This window comes from Oncorhynchus masou, chromosome 25 (assembly GCF_036934945.1).
Source record: "Oncorhynchus masou masou isolate Uvic2021 chromosome 25, UVic_Omas_1.1, whole genome shotgun sequence".
Lineage (NCBI taxonomy): Eukaryota > Metazoa > Chordata > Actinopteri > Salmoniformes > Salmonidae > Oncorhynchus > Oncorhynchus masou.
The window spans coordinates 28,647,851-28,664,428 of NC_088236.1; the positions used below are offsets into that span (position 1 = coordinate 28,647,851).

At 44.2% G+C, this 16,578-nt stretch overlaps 1 protein-coding gene and 1 long non-coding RNA gene across 7 annotated transcripts in view; one reads left to right on the forward strand and one right to left on the reverse strand.

Moving 5' to 3' along the window:
- The window catches only part of LOC135514056 (uncharacterized), a 9,185-nt gene extending 331 nt beyond the window's left edge, over nucleotides 1–8,854 (forward strand). The window contains exons 2-3 of the long non-coding RNA XR_010451624.1: nucleotides 887–3,560; nucleotides 8,068–8,854. This is a non-coding gene — a long non-coding RNA (uncharacterized LOC135514056). The remainder of the gene's footprint in view (nucleotides 1–886; nucleotides 3,561–8,067) is intronic.
- LOC135514053 (inositol polyphosphate 5-phosphatase K-like) overlaps nucleotides 1–16,578 on the reverse strand; it is a 44,100-nt gene that overhangs the window by 23,656 nt on the left and 3,866 nt on the right. For 3 of the 6 annotated variants that reach the window (XM_064937227.1, XM_064937231.1, XM_064937228.1), the window contains one exon: nucleotides 13,069–13,144. The exons of 2 other annotated variants lie outside the window; for them this stretch is intronic. In XM_064937227.1, the coding sequence (XP_064793299.1) occupies nucleotides 13,069–13,144 (76 nt within the window). Of the gene's footprint in view, nucleotides 1–9,840; nucleotides 10,386–13,068; nucleotides 13,145–16,578 lie in introns of those variants that run through there. One more of the 6 variants, XM_064937230.1, reaches the window with a different exon arrangement.

A 16,578-nucleotide genomic window follows, 5' to 3' on the forward strand; every position in this document is an offset into this window, starting at 1 on the left:
GAGAAAGGGAGAGATAGAGACGGAAAGAGAACCCTCTACTTGTAGTAAAGGTTTTCACAGGTCCAACAGACCCAAAATTCTGAGATCTGGGTCCTAAATTCTTACTTTTGTCTCGGATCTGGATCGGGTCTGATATAATTGCCACGGGTCTCGGGTATGTGCAATCAAAATTGATTTACCGACTAGACCTGATTGGACCTGTTAATTTAATGTGTGAGGTAATGAGAACTATGCAAGTTTGTTATCTGGGTCAGCCAATTGCAAATAAATAAAACGCACTGTATAGCTTATCCACCTGAAACTGGTTCCGGCCACTCACCTCACGTGCGCCTGCTGCTGAGGAGGGCGAGCGAGAGCGAGTGAAAGGAGGCTTGGCCTAGGCTACTGTTGATTGCGAAGATGGAGGCCTTTTTCATTGAAGTAAAACAAAAGTTAGTGAAGAAAGTGTATAGTGAAAAGAAGTCAGCAAGGGGAATATCCTCTGTGAGAAGAACATTGGTGTAGCCAAATGGACTGTGTGCAACCCGCTATTAGGGTTTGATGCAATTTTCAAACTTTTATTTATTTTCGTATTTATTATAATTTGTTTTATCATTATTATTATTGTGTATCATTATTATTAGTTTAGACCTATTTAATAATCTAAACCAGTTCTTTAAATATGCTAAGAGTGTTTTGTTTCATTTTGTTGAGAGATTTTTGTTGGCTAAATTAAGTTTTATGCTCCGTATTTAGTTTAAGTAGGCCTGTTGCAAAAAAAAGTCTATTGCTGTCATTTGTTGGGTAGGCGTACGGTAGGAACTCGCCTTTGTTGGCAATTGCTGCAATACAAGCCTGTTCAAAACTGATGGCACTGAGGTTTCTTTCTATCTTTCTATCTGAACAGGTCCTCGGGTCCATTGTCCTCAGCTACATTCGGAACGGGTGTCCGTTTAAAAAATATATATTATGCATATCGGGTCGTGTGGGAAAGCCACAAATCCTTTTCAGAACGAGTCCAGGTGTTTGGAACCGTGAAGACCTCTAACGTGTAGTATGATGCAGCCTCTGGCCTGTGAGTGACCATGGGGCTGGGAGACATGACTCAGGGCCAGTCTGGGCCCCCTTCCCATTTCCATCACTCATCTACAGGGGTCAGGAGACAGAGACATGAGGAGAGATGCCTGGCTGGAGGAGAGACACCATCTCTCTGACTGACCCAGGAGAAAAAAGGAGGGCCCCTCTTGACTCCCAAGACCATTGGGCATCCATCCAACACGACATTCACTCACCCTCTATAAGGTCTATCTGAAAGTACAGACACCATACCGTATCTATATCACAGAGCAAATGGCAGTGCAGTGTTATAGTAAGATAAGTCCAGATCTTAACTGCAGGCAAATTATCAAAAACAAGACAGGAAAACAAGAATGGATGGTGTGAAAACAAAGCGGCTAGATCTTTATCATCCACTAATATTTACAAGTCTCTTAAACCAAAAACATACAATTTTTTTTATCTGGTCTCACAATAAGTCACATGACATTCTGGAGCCAGAGTCGTTACCTCTAGAAGAGAGCAGATATGAGAGCTACAGCTCCTTGAAGGTCAATCCAATTCACGTGACATGTCCCGCTGAGCTGTACATTCATGGTAACATGGTGGTGTTTATGTGGACCAATAGCCTGGTCCCTGGACACATGTCTATAGTCCATATATGGTGTTTTTGAGGAATGAGGAGGAGGTTGGCTGGTGATACGGCGCACGTGGGAGAGGGTGGGTACAAAACGAGCAGCGCTGACTGGGTATGAGAGTCAGGCAGGCTAGACTATATCATCCTATGTCTCTCAACCATACACAGTAGCCTATATCATGTTTGTTCCTTTCCTATTTGTACACATTGTCTCTCTCTGTTTTTATGTCATTCTCTATGACATAATCCCCTTCACTTCCACTCCTTATCTCCTTTTCTCTCCATCGTCTCCTTAGCCTTTCCCGCCATTGTTCGTCTCCGTCTCACACACACTGTTCCTCTCTCATTTATTCTCCTATATTTTGCCTCTTCCCTGTAATTTTCTATTCACTCTTACTCTGCCTGTCTTTCTAATTCTACACCTAAAATGATGGCTACACTCACTCTCTGCCTCTCTATCTCTCTACACTCTTGAGGTGACACTGGTGATGTGCACTTGTATTGTGCCTCTCAGCCAACCCCCTCACAGTCGCTATCTGTGACGTCAATGTGTCACAGTCCCAATGGCCGCTGTCACATACAGCTAGAGATAACTACAGTATCAGCAGCCAATGGAGTGATGGGGGGATGAGGTCTGGACAGAATTACTGGATAACTAGAAAGGGAGGATAGAGGAGGTAGTAGGACTGATAGTGAGCAATACAAAAGCAGGAACATATTATAATAAGATCATTATTTAGGAAAAAGGAAACACACTGACTGACTAACAACTACTGGTGAAAGGGAAAGGAGAGTGCACACTATATTATGAGCAGGACAAGGTTAGCTATCTACTGTAGCTCCATGTCTTCCCTGAGAACTACATATGGGCCTGAATAGACAGACTACACTGACTGACAGCAACCACTTCTCATTGCAAACACGTTCTACAGGGAGAAATAGCGGAATGATTTGATAATAGCAAATCTGTCATGATGTTTACATGCACCTCACTGAGAGAGCAAGAGGGACAGCAGGAGCAAAAGAGCAAAAACAAATGGCACCTACAATACCAGTCATACCCAAAGCTTCATGCTCAGATACAGGATTGAAATAATGCAATACTGTATTTCATTTAATGCAATACTGTATTTCATTATATTCAAGGTTATTCTTAATATTTCCTATATGCGTTCTGATGTAGCCTATCATAACATAAACCAAAACAATATAGATGATATCCTGAACAGTGGTGGTCTTCTCTTCTCTCCCGCACCTAAATTGAATGGAGTCAGCAGCAGCAGCAGCCAACCCTCTCCCATCAATGGAGGAACGGGTTCTCCACCACACCACCGTCCTCCATCGGATCGGATCGGCGATGGCAAGTGATGGAGAGAATGGACCGATGGGAGAGGAGTGGTCTCCTCTCTCCACCTTCGGCACCCCCGGCTCCGGACTCCCCATCTCCCGACTTCAACACCCTCCGTCTGACGCTACCGAGGGCTTATGATGGAGCGGCGGCAGGTTGCCAGGTTTTTTTTTTGCAGCAGGATCTGGGTGGAACGACAGGGCCCTTATTGACCACTACAGGTGTAGTTTACGGGAGGACGTCCGCAGGAAGTTAGCGTGTCGGAACACCGCTCTTTCCCTGGATGAGCTGATTGACATGTCCATTCGACTGGACAATCTGCTGGCTGCCCGCGGGCGTTCAGAGAGGGTCCTGTGTGTTCCACCACCCAGCCCCTCCGCTCCCATTCCGATGGAGTTGGGAGGGGCTGTGCCGAGGGGTACCGGAGGAGGAGGCTTTCCCTGCACCAACTGTGGTCGGAGAGGACACACGGCCGATTGGTGCTGGGGGGGTCCGTCTGGGAGTAGAGATGGCAGGCGGAACGCTTCTCGATCACCCCAGGTGAGTCAGCATCAAACTCACCCAGAACCCACATGTTTGTCTTAACTTTTTTCCTTCACTTTTTCCCCTCTTCCCAGCATAGGGCGCTAGTCGATTCAGGCGCAGCTGGGAACTTTATGGATCGCGGACTTGCCCTTAAATTAGGGGTTCCGCTGGTGCCGATAGATTGCGTTGCGCTTCCCAAGAGTCACGTGTTCCCATTGTCCCAGGAGGAGACGTTGGCGATGGAGACATATGTCACGGAGTCACTGGGACAGGGGTACATTTGGCCCTCCATCTCACCCGTCTCCTCAAGTTTCTTTTTTGCGTCCGTGTATTGATTATAGAGGTCTAAACGCCATCATTTCCACCTCGGGGGTGGTGATGGAGGGTGACCGCATTAGGGCCGTACGTAATTGGACGACTCCGACCACGGTAAAAGAGGTGCAGCGGTTTTGGGGTTTTGCCAACTACTACCGGAGGTTTATCTGGGGTTTTGGCCAGATAGCGGCTCCCATTACCTCACTGCTGAAGGGGGGCCTGGTGCGGTTACAGTGGTCAGCAGAGGCGGACGGAGCTTTCAACAAGTTGAAGGCGCTGTTCACTGATGCACCCGTGTTGGCGCATCCGGACCCCTCTCTAGCATTCATAGTGGAGGTGGACGTGTCCGAGGCTGGGGTGGGTGCCGTGCTATCACAGCGCTCGGGTACGCCACCAAAACTCCGCCCCTGCGCTTTCTTCTCAAGGAAGCTCAGCCCAGCGGAGCGGAGCATAACTATGATGTGGGGGACCGGGAGTTGCTAGCGGTGGTCAGAGCTCTGAAGGTGTGGAGACACTGGCTTGAGGGGGCTAAGCACCCCTTTCTCATCTGGACCGACCACCAGAATCTGGAGTATATTCGGGCAGCTAGGAGACTTAACCCACGTCAGGCAAGGTGGGCCATATTCTTCACCCGGTTCCGGTTTACATTGTCTTATAGACCAGGCTCCCAGAACGTAAAGGCTGACGCACTGTCCCGCCTTTACGACACGGAGGATGGGTCCACCGAACCTACTCCCATCCTTCCCGCCTCAAAGCTGGTAGCACCAGTGGTATGGGAGGTGGACTTGGACATTGAGCGGGCGTTACGGCGGGCGGTTCCGGTTTACATTGTCTTATAGACCAGGCTCCCAGAACGTAAAGGCTGACGCACTGTCCCGCCTTTACGACAAGGAGGATGGGTCCACCGAACCTACTCCCATCCTTCCCGCCTCAAAGCTGGTAGCACCAGTGGTATGGGAGGTGGACTCGGACATCGAGCGGGCGTTACGGGCGGAACCCGCGCCTCCTCAGTGTCCGGCGGGGCAAAAATACGTGCCGCTTGGTGTTCGGGACCAACTGATTCGGTGGGCTCGCGTCCTACCCTCCTCGGGTCACCCTGGGGTGACGAAGACAGTGGGGAGCCTTCGGGGGAGGTATTGGTGGCCTACTTTGGCTAAGGACGTTAAGGTTACCATTACTCTCCGGTTATCACCCCGAGAGTAATGGGCAGGTGGAGAGAGTGAACCAGGAGGTGGGTAGGTTTCTGTGGTCGTATTGCCAGGATCGGCCAGGGGAGTGGGCACGATACATTCCCTGGGCTGAAATGGCCCAGAACTCACTACGCCACTCCTCTACTAACGTGTCCCCTTTTCAGTGTGTATTGGGGTACCAGCCGGTCCTGGCACCATGGCATCCGAGCCAGACCGAAGCTCCTGCGGTGGAGGAATGGGTACAGCGCTCCAAGGAGACCTGGAGGGCCGTCCAGGAATCTATCCAACAAGCGAGTGGACGGCAGAAGAGGAGTGCTGACCGCCACCGCAGTGAGGCCCCCGTGTTTGTACCGGGGGACAGGGTCTGGCTCTCGACCCGAAACCTGCCCCTCCGCTTGCCCTGCTGGAAGCTGGGTCCGCAGTGTGTAGGGTCCTTTAAAGCCCAGTCAAAACTGTTCGCTGCTCTGGCCCCCCAATGGTGGAACAAACTCCCTCACGACGCCAGGACAGCGGAGTCAATCACCACCTTCCGGAGACACCTGAAACCCCACCTCTTCAAGGAATACCTAGGATAGGATAAGTAATCCTTCTCACCCCGCCCTCCCCCTCCCCCTTAATGATTTAGATGCACTATTGTAAAGTGGCTGTTCCACTGGATGTCAGAAGGTGAATTCACCAATTTGTAAGTCGCTCTGGATAAGAGCGTCTGCTAAATGACTTAAATGTAAATGTAATAAACGAGGTGTGTTATCGATTACAACTCCCTTCCTATTATCGAATTAACCCCTCGTTTCATGTGTCTCTCCTCAGGCCGGTTGTAACTGGTCCCCTGTAGGAAAGTGAGGTGCCGGGTGATGGGTTTGCAGTACCTCGTGGACTGGGAGGGGTACGGTCCCGGAGGAGAGGTGCTGGGTACCGGTCGGGGACATCTTGGATCCATCAATGTTGAGGGATTTCCATCGCCTCCATCCGGATCGCCCTGCACCTCATCCTCCGGTGCGACCTCGAGGCCGGTGTCGGCGCGCTGCGGGAGCCGTGCGTCTGGGGTGGGGTACTGTCACAAGTCCGACCGAGGGTGGCTTCCCTTCCCGGTCGGGTGGCGCTCGGCGCTCGTCGTCACCGGCCTATTAGCTGCCACTAATTGTCTTTCCTCCCCCTCCTTGTATGTTTATTGGTAGCACCTGTTTGTGAATGATTAGTTGGGCTTTATTAGACAGCCGGCCCGCCTGTTTTTTTGTGCGGGATTAATTATTGTGACCTTCGGTTCTGTAGTACGTGTTTGTTCCTGGTCGTGTATTTCAGTTGTACTATTTTCGTCCCCCGTGTTTGGGGCCGTTTGGTTGTGAGCACCCTGTGGTGCGTTTGTGCATTAAAGAGCACAGCATTGCACTCTCTGTTTCCTGCGTCTGACTCCACACCCACGACACCCGGAGCGTTACACTCTGCAGATTTTCATTAAAGTCAATGACTCTGGCAGCATTGATAAGACTGATCACATTCAGCCCACATCTTCCATGTCAATGGTTTAAATTACAGCTGAAGAGCGTGCTGATTTGCTCTGCCGCACTCCAGGGCCATATGTCCCTCCTCACAGGGATACAAATTATGTCCTGCTGCTGCCACAATTGTAGACAGACCTCTTTAAGGTCCTAGAGCAACTGGGACCCAGAAGAAATCCCCCCCCCCCACCCACCAGCCCCACATCCCGAACCTCGGTTTCCAGAAACCTCAAATACAAAGGATCACCTCGTCATGGAAACAGTGTATCCTCCTTTGTCACAAGACTGCAGGCCCTACCGATCTCACTTAACTAGTCTAACTACTATAGAACCACTGCATGCAGTCCTGAACCAACATTATTCCACATGACTGTAAAGTGAAAGTGAGCAGGTATTCTATAACAGCGATGGATGAAACCCTCCTCAGGTGGCTTTGAGAAGCTGGTATACTTTGGCTGAACAGGGTAGTAGAAGACTTTCCTTATGATGTTAACAGTGAAGGACAATTCACATCTGGGTAATAGGATTTGGTGACTATCTCTCTGCAGAAGCAGCATGTCTGAGGCACCATGTCTGAGCCAGTAACCTGACGGAATCCAACAAATTGTACAGAAAGTAACAACATAGAAAAAAGGGCTCCAGTCATTAAGGAGAATCAGTAGAGGCAGAACACAAGGCGGCTGTGCTTGGATGACTGGAACATTAGACAGGCCCCGTGGATCTGGACGATTTAAAGGCTTATGCAATCTCAAAGCAAAGTCAATTAAATACCCAAGTGTTCCGTCCTGCCCGCTGCTATCTTTTTAATGAGAAATGTGAAATCCCTTCAAAAGACCTTGCCAGAGGATGCGACAACACAACATGCTTTTGGGTTTGTGTGAGTGGATGAGTGCGAAGAGGGGTGACTTCATAATCTCGACACTGACTGAACTGTGGGACCAACAGCTGACAATTTAACCGGTGGGCCTGTGGTTACAGGAGCATGATTGCATGGGTGTACAATATTTTGGGTTATATATGTATTTTTTTTAACATGATTTAATATTCTACCCCTTTTTCTCCCCAATGTTGTGGTATCCAATTGGTAGTTACAGTCATGTTCCATCGCTGCAACTCCCGCTCGAGAGAAGTGAAGGTCGAGAGCACAGACAAGCTGCACTGCTTCTTGACACAACGCCCACTTAACCCAGAAGCCAGCCACACCAATGTGTCAGAGGAAGCACCATACACCTGGCGACCGCCACAGCAGTCGTTGGTGTGCAATGGGACAGGAACTTCCCTGCCGGCCAAACCCTCCCCTAACCCAGACGACGCTGGGCCAATTGTGGGCCGCCCCATGGGTCTCCCGGTCACAGCCTGCTGCGACAGAGCCTGGACTCGAACCAGGATCTCTAGTGGCACAGTCTTTAGGCCTTAGACCACTGTCCCACTGTACCACTGTACCACTCAGGAGATACTATGGGTTCTGTTTTAACAGAAATTAGGACACACTCAAATAATGAATCTCTTTCTCTTTAGGCAAACGGAAAAAATACTCTTTGCCTAAGTTGCTATCTTCTGAGGGTTGTTGAGTCTGTGAGCTGCAGAATGAGACCATGAGAGGCCTGTTGGATTGAGAGCTATTGGCAGGAGCTTCAGGGACCCAGCCAAGGAGTCGAACAGGCTGATGATAAGAGACACTAGGGGTGTAAACATCTGAGAGCAATAAGATCCAGTACAATAACCATATTCATGGTATAGAAATGCAAATAGATTATTTGAATTGCAGATGCCTTTGTGAAGTTATGATATATATATATAAAAAATGATGCTCTTATAACAACACATGTATCAATGAGATATACATGGGTTATTACCACTTCAAAATATAGTGAATGTATAAATGTTTTAGCATCAAAACTAAGCTTATGTCTGCAGGAAACCACATCAATCTGTTGTCAATACTTCTTTTGTATCCATCTAATGTGAAACATTTCTGTGAGTTCACCAGTTTATCATGACAGAGGGCATAGGCCAAACTAATAGAATTGCAATAACCAGGGTTTGCAATGTGTTTTTCTGTCAGAGAGGAAAAATGTCCAACTAAAATCTATAGTTGAAATGACCATATAGACCAAACTGAATGAAAAAAAGCCATTCTAAGATGAGGTCATATCTTCAGTCTTGTGTGCTTTAGCATATCACAGATATCTTGGCAAGTTAACTTGTGTATACAACATCCATTGGTACTAATGTTTTAAATTAAGTGACTGACTGAAGAGATGTAAATGTGTAAATGGATTTATTCAGGAATCCAATAAACCAATGACTGAATGAAGCCAGTCGCTTGTGTGGCCTAATTCTGCTCCTATTTCAAGGCCATTCTGAGAGAAAAAAGGTTGGTTTAATTTGGTGTCTCAGTCGCAGATCTTATCTCAGAGCATGTGTGTGTGTGTGTTAAAGATATAATGATAGAGAGAGGGCATCTGTGTGTCTTCATCATTGAATGTGTGTGACAACATGATCGTAAATAATGACCAGAATATGGGTTTAGTGCCTATTTCAATCAAAAGAGTTTTGTTAATTAGTACAAATGTATACAAACACTGATGCATGGGGGAACACCAGTCTAGTTGCACAAATTAGTTTTCCACTCGACATAACAATGCCCTAGGAGGTTTTCATTATGATACAATCACTCTGCAAACTACTTACTGGCTTTTCATCTACCCACATGTGTTCAGTGGTTATATTCCTGTATCTGAACCCCAACCTCTCTCTTCCCTTCCTGAAACTGTAACTCAATCAGAGCAAAATGTAACATGATAGAGAAGCAGAGTATGGATGGATGCTATGCTTTCATACAGTGGCATATGGGTAAATACAATGGGAACACTATAATACACACAATTTATATTAGTATAACATGATTTGTACCAACAACCCATGGTGCTTTGCACTGCTTTTCTGAGTAAGACAAGTCAAACTGATAATCGGCTGATGTAAGAAGGGCTTTATAAATACATTTGATTTGATAATGTAAACAAGAACACTGACAGGGTCTGTTTCAGATTGCATGTCACCACCAAGTGGGCAAGCTTTTGTTTTGACTGCTTGTTATGATCATGTTTATTCAATGTAATAACTCTGTGACAATCAAAGGACACCAGATTAAATACATAAAATCATCAGAAATTATGATCAGGATTCGATTCAGTGTTGCGCTCAGGTCGCCTACATTGGCAGCGTCATGCAACGACATGTCTTTACAATAAGTACAGTAGTTAATATATTATTACATAACTACATCACCTGTTCAGTAAAGATTTGAGATGAAATGTTGTCAGACGCCGAACGAAGACTTGGTTAGTTGAGTATAGTCTGATGCTTGTTCGGCGCCTACCTCTCCTGAGGATGAATAGTTCTGGGCTATTATTGTGTTTAAGGTTTGTCAGAGGATGAGGTTTAAATAGCTTTTCCCTGTTACGATACTTTTATAATATCAGACCAGCCTGTTCTTCAAATATAACTATCGGCATCCAAGCGCGTTCCACACTGGCGATGTCAGAGTGGAGGACAGGTACGCTGCCAAGTGAAGTGCTTCGAGTTTTCAGGTTCACCGGAGGAAGATACATTTAATAAACAAACGAGGCGTACATTCATATTCACCCGTTGCGCTTATTAGCTTCTGAATGATAAAACAACCCTTTCACGGCGAATGCAAATGCTGCGTCGATTAAACCGACGTGTCTTGGACTGATTGGTAGCCTATGCCCTTCAAATTGTGAACACCGATTCGTCCGGTTCTGTACGCGAACGTCCACTCTATGAATACACAACGTTCTTTTGATGATGAGTAGTTACGCCTCGACCACACTGTCAGTGTCAGCGAGCAGACAGCCTACAGTAGACTATATATATTGGAGCTTTACCGCCGCACAGTGGTTAGATTTGTAGACTGGCCATTTACAGAAATGGAACTGTGAAGGTTGCTCAATGTCGCGCAATTTGGCGAAGTGGAACGTGCATCTTTGCGCGGCTTTCCAATCTTTCATGAACATTAACAGTAGAATACATGTGCCTCAATACTTCTTATTGACCATTTATTACAATCAGTCCTATCCGTGCCATGGGTGCCCTAGCTATGCTATACCCGCACAGGCGCCTGTATAGGCTACCTACCTAATGGGAAGCAGTGTTTCATCGTGCGGTGCCGCCCCCTAGTGTACATGGGCCGTAAACTATAGGCGCCCAGTACACCTGCATCCCTTCACCGACTCCAGGGGAGCGCACCCCTCCACATTTAAACGTTATATTGTTACTTCAGTAGTCATCCTAGGTTTTTACTGTTTGATGTGGCCTATTATTTATCAATGGTCCACTACTTGTGTTTCTAAGGGTTTCTCAGTTAGGCTACCAGAGGCAGTATCCTAGTCACATTCACTGAAAGGTTTACCCACTATCTGTATTTACAGTGGGGCAAAAAAGTATTTAGTCAGCCACCAATTGTGCAAGTTCTCCCACTTAAAAAGATGAGAGATGCCTGCAATTTTCATCATAGGTACACTTCAACTATGACAGACAAAATGAGGGAAAAAAATCCAGAAAATCACATTGTAGGATTTTTAATGAATTTATTTGCAAATTATGGTGGAAAATAAGTATTTGGTCGCCTACAAACAAGCAAGATTTCTGGCTCTCACAGACCTGTAACTTCTTCTTTAAGAGGCTCTTCTGTCCTCCACTCGTTACCTGTATTAATGGCACCTGTTTGAACTTGTTATCAGTATAAAAGACACCTGTCCACAACCTCAAACAGACACACTTCAAACTCCACTATGGCCAAGACCAAAGAGCTGTCAAAGGACACCAGAAACAAAATTGTAGACCAGCACCAGGCTGGGAAGACTGAATATGCAACAGGTAAGCAGCTTAGTTTGAAGAAATCAACTGTGGGAGCAATTGGTCATATGGTCAGATGAAACCAAAATACAACTTTTTGGTAAAAACTCAACTCGTCGGGTTTGGAGGACAAAGAATGCTGAGTTGCATCCAAAGAACACCATACCTACTGTGAAGCATGGGGAGGTTGTGGTAGATGACAAAGAATGGGTAGAGCTCATGTCGGAACTTGGTTTATGATAAAATAACTTGTATGTCCTAAACCACATGGACAAAATGTGGCTTGCCTTAGATACAATTGTGTGTCTCAATCACATGTTGAAAATGTTAAAGAGTAAAATGGAATTGTATATAAGGGGCTGAGAGTCAGAAGCAAAGTGTGATCAAATCTACAGACAGAGCTACTGCACTGCAACCCAGCCAATTCTCTTAGAGCACCAATTGGGACTACCTATTACGGCTTTACTGGGTAAGTGAGATCGGTTATTACTGAACCAATTCTGAACTAAAATCTACTTGGTAAACCTGTGATTGTAATACCTCACAAAGTAGACCCTGACACGGTCTCCACTGAGCGGAATAGCGAGTACTGAACAAGTATTGTTTCAATCTCAGTTCAAGAATTTTGGATTCGGGAATTGTTGGTAATACTACTCACTATAGTATAAGCGATAGGGTTCCTACAAAGGGACATAGTTGATACCTAAATTTAGAAAGACCTCTGACCAAGCCGGCTTATACGCTCTACTCTACCGACCTGGTAAATACACTTGCATGTAGACACGTTATAAACTGATATAGGGTTAAGTTAGGAATTTATTGTTACTGGATAAAAAGTGTATGTGAATTGCTGTGTTGATGCTTGATGATTGAATACAAATAAATGTGCATTTTGACGCTTAATTGTTAAGCGATATGCTAAACTATAACTAAGACTCGTTGAATACAGTTATTACAAAGGGGTTAATTTATAATAGTCTACAAGAGAGGAAGGAGAGGGACGCCCTGGTCGAACCAGACTAGCTATATATATATAAGTTACCAAAGGTAGAGAATCTAGAGGCAACTTGAGTACTTATACCTGGAAACAGTCTTATTACTTATCCAAGTTTCACACCTAACCCGGACAACGAGCGGACAAGGAATCGGATCGAAAGCAACTAGGGTAGCTTCAGCTATACCCACGTTACCTGACAAACCAGGTAAACAAAACTCAAGACCCTCAAGTGACCAACCACCGGAGTGTCGACCCCCAACCGTGACAAATCTCATATAATTGTATGTACCTGACAAACATCCTCCCTGGGTAGATGGCTCATTCTGAAGCTGTGATTGACAGCACCAAAGTTACCTAAGCAACATCCCAGGGTTCCTGTAGCCCATTTTGGACCTACTGTATGATCTCCTGAATGACAGTGTAAAACTTCAAATGATAGTGAAATTCCCCCACTGATTGTTGTGGATGGGTATGGGTCTGGGTCAGTTCCACATAGTACTTGTTTGTTTGATGTTGTTTGTGTTGACCTCAGTGGAGGCTGTTGAGGGGAGGCCTGCTCATAATAATGGCTAGAACGGAGCAGATGGAATGGCATTAAATCATTGGAAACCATGTGATTGATGTATTTGAGATCATTCCACCTTTTCCGCTCCAGCTGTTACCACGAGCCCGTCTTCCCCAATTAATGTGCCACCAATCTCCTGTGGTTGTCCTTTCCTAAAATTAGAACAAACACAGTTTCAGTGAACCAATCTCGCTCTCAACCACAGCATGCGACAATAACACCATCTTATGACAACATAGAGCCCAACACTAAGAGCCCAACACTGGCATGACTGCCATTGCAAAAGGAAAAACCTCAGCAACAATGCTAAAATGTTGGAACCAAAAGCCTATGTTGCCATCAGAGCATGTCTTTTCCTGCTGCTCCACTAAAACCACTCCGCAATCTCAGGAAAAAAACTGCTGCTCCAAATTCGCTCCATTCATTAAAATCTAAATTTAACCGACACCCATCTATTTTTGTGACTACCTGGACCTACCAATTGGTTTTTAAGTACTGAAACCAAACCATATGGATTTGAATGAAAATGATTTTAATTAACATGAAATAAGTGAATGTAAGAAGCAAACATAATTTCAAATAGGCTAGGGTACTACGGGGTAACTAGCCAGCACCTAAGAACAATGTCTAACTGCTGACACAAAAAAGCAACGCTTGGAAAAAACATGGTATGTGGATGAATGTCATGCGTAGGCAAATAAACTATAAAGGGAAATAAATGGCTACAGTTTACACTTTTTTTTGTTATCTCATGAAATGTTTTTAGAAAAGGGGCTTTTTTTTAAGTACAGAGGTAACACACACGGGGGTGCCAGTTACCCCATAGAAGATTATGGCATACTGTAGGGTTTCACACAAGTGTGTTAAAATCAAATTAATCTGTTTTATTTAGAATTGCTTTAGTAAGTAATACTAAACTAAGCCTAGTTGTCTTATTTTAATTATTTAAATAAAATATGGGGGGAAATGATAAAATCAAATTAATCTGTTTTATTTAGAAATGCTTTAGCAAGTAATACTAAGCTAAGCCTAGTTGTCTTATTTTAATGATTTAAATAAATTATGGGGGGAAATGGTGTCGGACATGTTACTATTAATATCTGTACTATGAGGAGATTTGATGTAAAGTCCCTCTTTTTTATCTCACCTGCACATTAATTTACCTTGTTCTCTCTTTGTTGTTCTTTTTCCATTCAATCCATTATGTACAATTGTACCAAATATGATTTGAATAATGCAAGATTTTAAATCCCAGCACTTTAAACTGACATTCAGGAGCAAAAGGTTTTCAATAGTTGTTTTTAATTAATAAAATAATGGAATATAACTAATAACATGAAATAACGTTGGAATATAACATTTAATAACAATAACTCATAACTCAGTAAAATTGGAGCACAACTTATGTGCCCCCCTTCTGCACTACTCACTCCTAATCCAGACCCCACCTGTGACTAAAAACAGCGGGAGAGATGCCAACTGAAAAGCTGTATCTTAAAAATGTAGCTAGCCATCTAGCTATATGACATAAAATGTTGTGTGAAATAGCTAAAAGGCTAAAAAGTAGCATTAACTGTAAAGCTATCAGGCACTAGTGGAAACATTTACAACTGCAATTAAGTTACGTTATCTTTTTTAATGTATTTTTACCTCAGACGATCTGGTAGTAATGTTGCTAGCTAGCCCTCCTATCAACTTATGCTAACTAGCTAGATGGCTAGCATTTACTGCTAGTGAAGTTGCTAGCTAGCAAGTTAGCATAAACTAGCACTAGCCAGGCTAGTCATTGTCTAAATGTCATGGAGAAACACATTCACAACCATGAAGGGGTAACTATTCCCCAGTGGCCAGTTACCCCTGGGGGCTAGTTACCCCAGCTGTGTTGGCATCAAAATCTGGGGTGTGAACCACGTTTCTACTCAAGCGTTGATTGACATGGTAATGGCCCAAAAATATTAGAGGAAAGTTGAAAAAAAGACCCCTCTGACGCTGTACGTTAAATTGTGACGTGTCATGACGTAATGTACAGCAAGCATAATGCAATTCATTCTATGTCGTACAGCATCTCTCCACCAGGTGTAGTGCTTCTCTGGCAGATTAAAAACAAGAAAGGGACAGAGACAGGGACAGGGGGGATACCTAGTCAATTGTACAACTGAATGAATTCATTTTTTGCGTCATCACTGCAAGCCATCATGTCTCTCAAAGCCGCAACAGCCTCTGTTTACCTATGAAGGTAAATTTAGCGCCACCCTACAAAAACGCTTCAAATTCGACACAAACCTTCAAATAGGTATGTAAATGACATTATATAAACTCTTCATAGTGTTTTATTTACATTTTAGAGGTGATAAATTGGACAGATCGGGTGAAAAAAGCCATTTCTCACACAGTTTGTCTCCCCCATTCCCTATCACGCAGTAGGTTTCGCTTCCCCACCCGACAGAGCTCATTGCCTTCTTTAATCATGCAGAGATGGGCAGCATGAAGGTCTCATCATGTTTTTGCTGTAAAGGGGAGAAATTGTGCTTTACAATGGTATTCATATTACAGTTGACCTGGAAGTATTACGTTTTTTGGGTGCTAAAATAAGGTCAATTGTACGTTAGAGCGCGATGTACAAATATGTGTTAGCTAACTATACTTTACTCAAAACGTTTCTACATTTTTTGCTCAAAACAAGTGGATTATTTATCTTAAGGCCTTCCTACTTATATATTTAAAACAAATATATAGCTCTAACTTCAATGGAATATATCTAAAACTGTTTCAAAATGTAAAAAAAACAACGTATTATTTACCATAAAATCATTTTAAAATATCTCCAAAAGTTGTGATCACGCAGAGGAATTTTGTTGTTGAGCACGAGCAGCCAGGGAAAGTGTTGGGCAAAAAATGTGGTGACATCTTGTGGTCTTAATGAGAATTACAGGGGGGGGGGCAGTTACCCCAGGCGGCTAGTTACCTCCTAGTACCCTATATTTCATATCAAACAGCATATAAACACTAAATAGGTCAGGAGAAAATGATTTAGGCTATATTATTTCAAGGCTATAGCCTACAAATAAATCAATTGTGAAGCATTTGTGAGTGCGACACAATAGGCTGGTGGGGACATAAAGCGTACAGCATTTAAACAACATTTCGGTGTATTAAATCATTATAGTCTATAAATTGCGACTAATAGGCGGTGACTTACTTATAATTAAACGCAAATTAAACGAATAATGACTTATTAGTGCTTTTGAATCCACTTAGAAACAAGAGCCACTGGGACACCCTTTTGGCCACTCTTGGCAGAGATGCATTTTAAAATCAAAATATGTATAGGCCTACAGGTAAAGTAACCCAATCAAAACGGAAAGCTCATTGAACGTGGCCTATTGGGCCAAATCAATTATGGCCTATTGTATAGATTGTCTAGAACGAAAATGAACGAAACGTTTAAGATATTAGATTTTTAGTTTATAAACACTTTGCTACAATGACACACTTAGTGATCTACTACCCGCCTAGTTAATTTATTTAGCATGTGCACGGAGTAAGTACATCATCATGCCTTTGGGATATGTGTCTTTTCAGATTC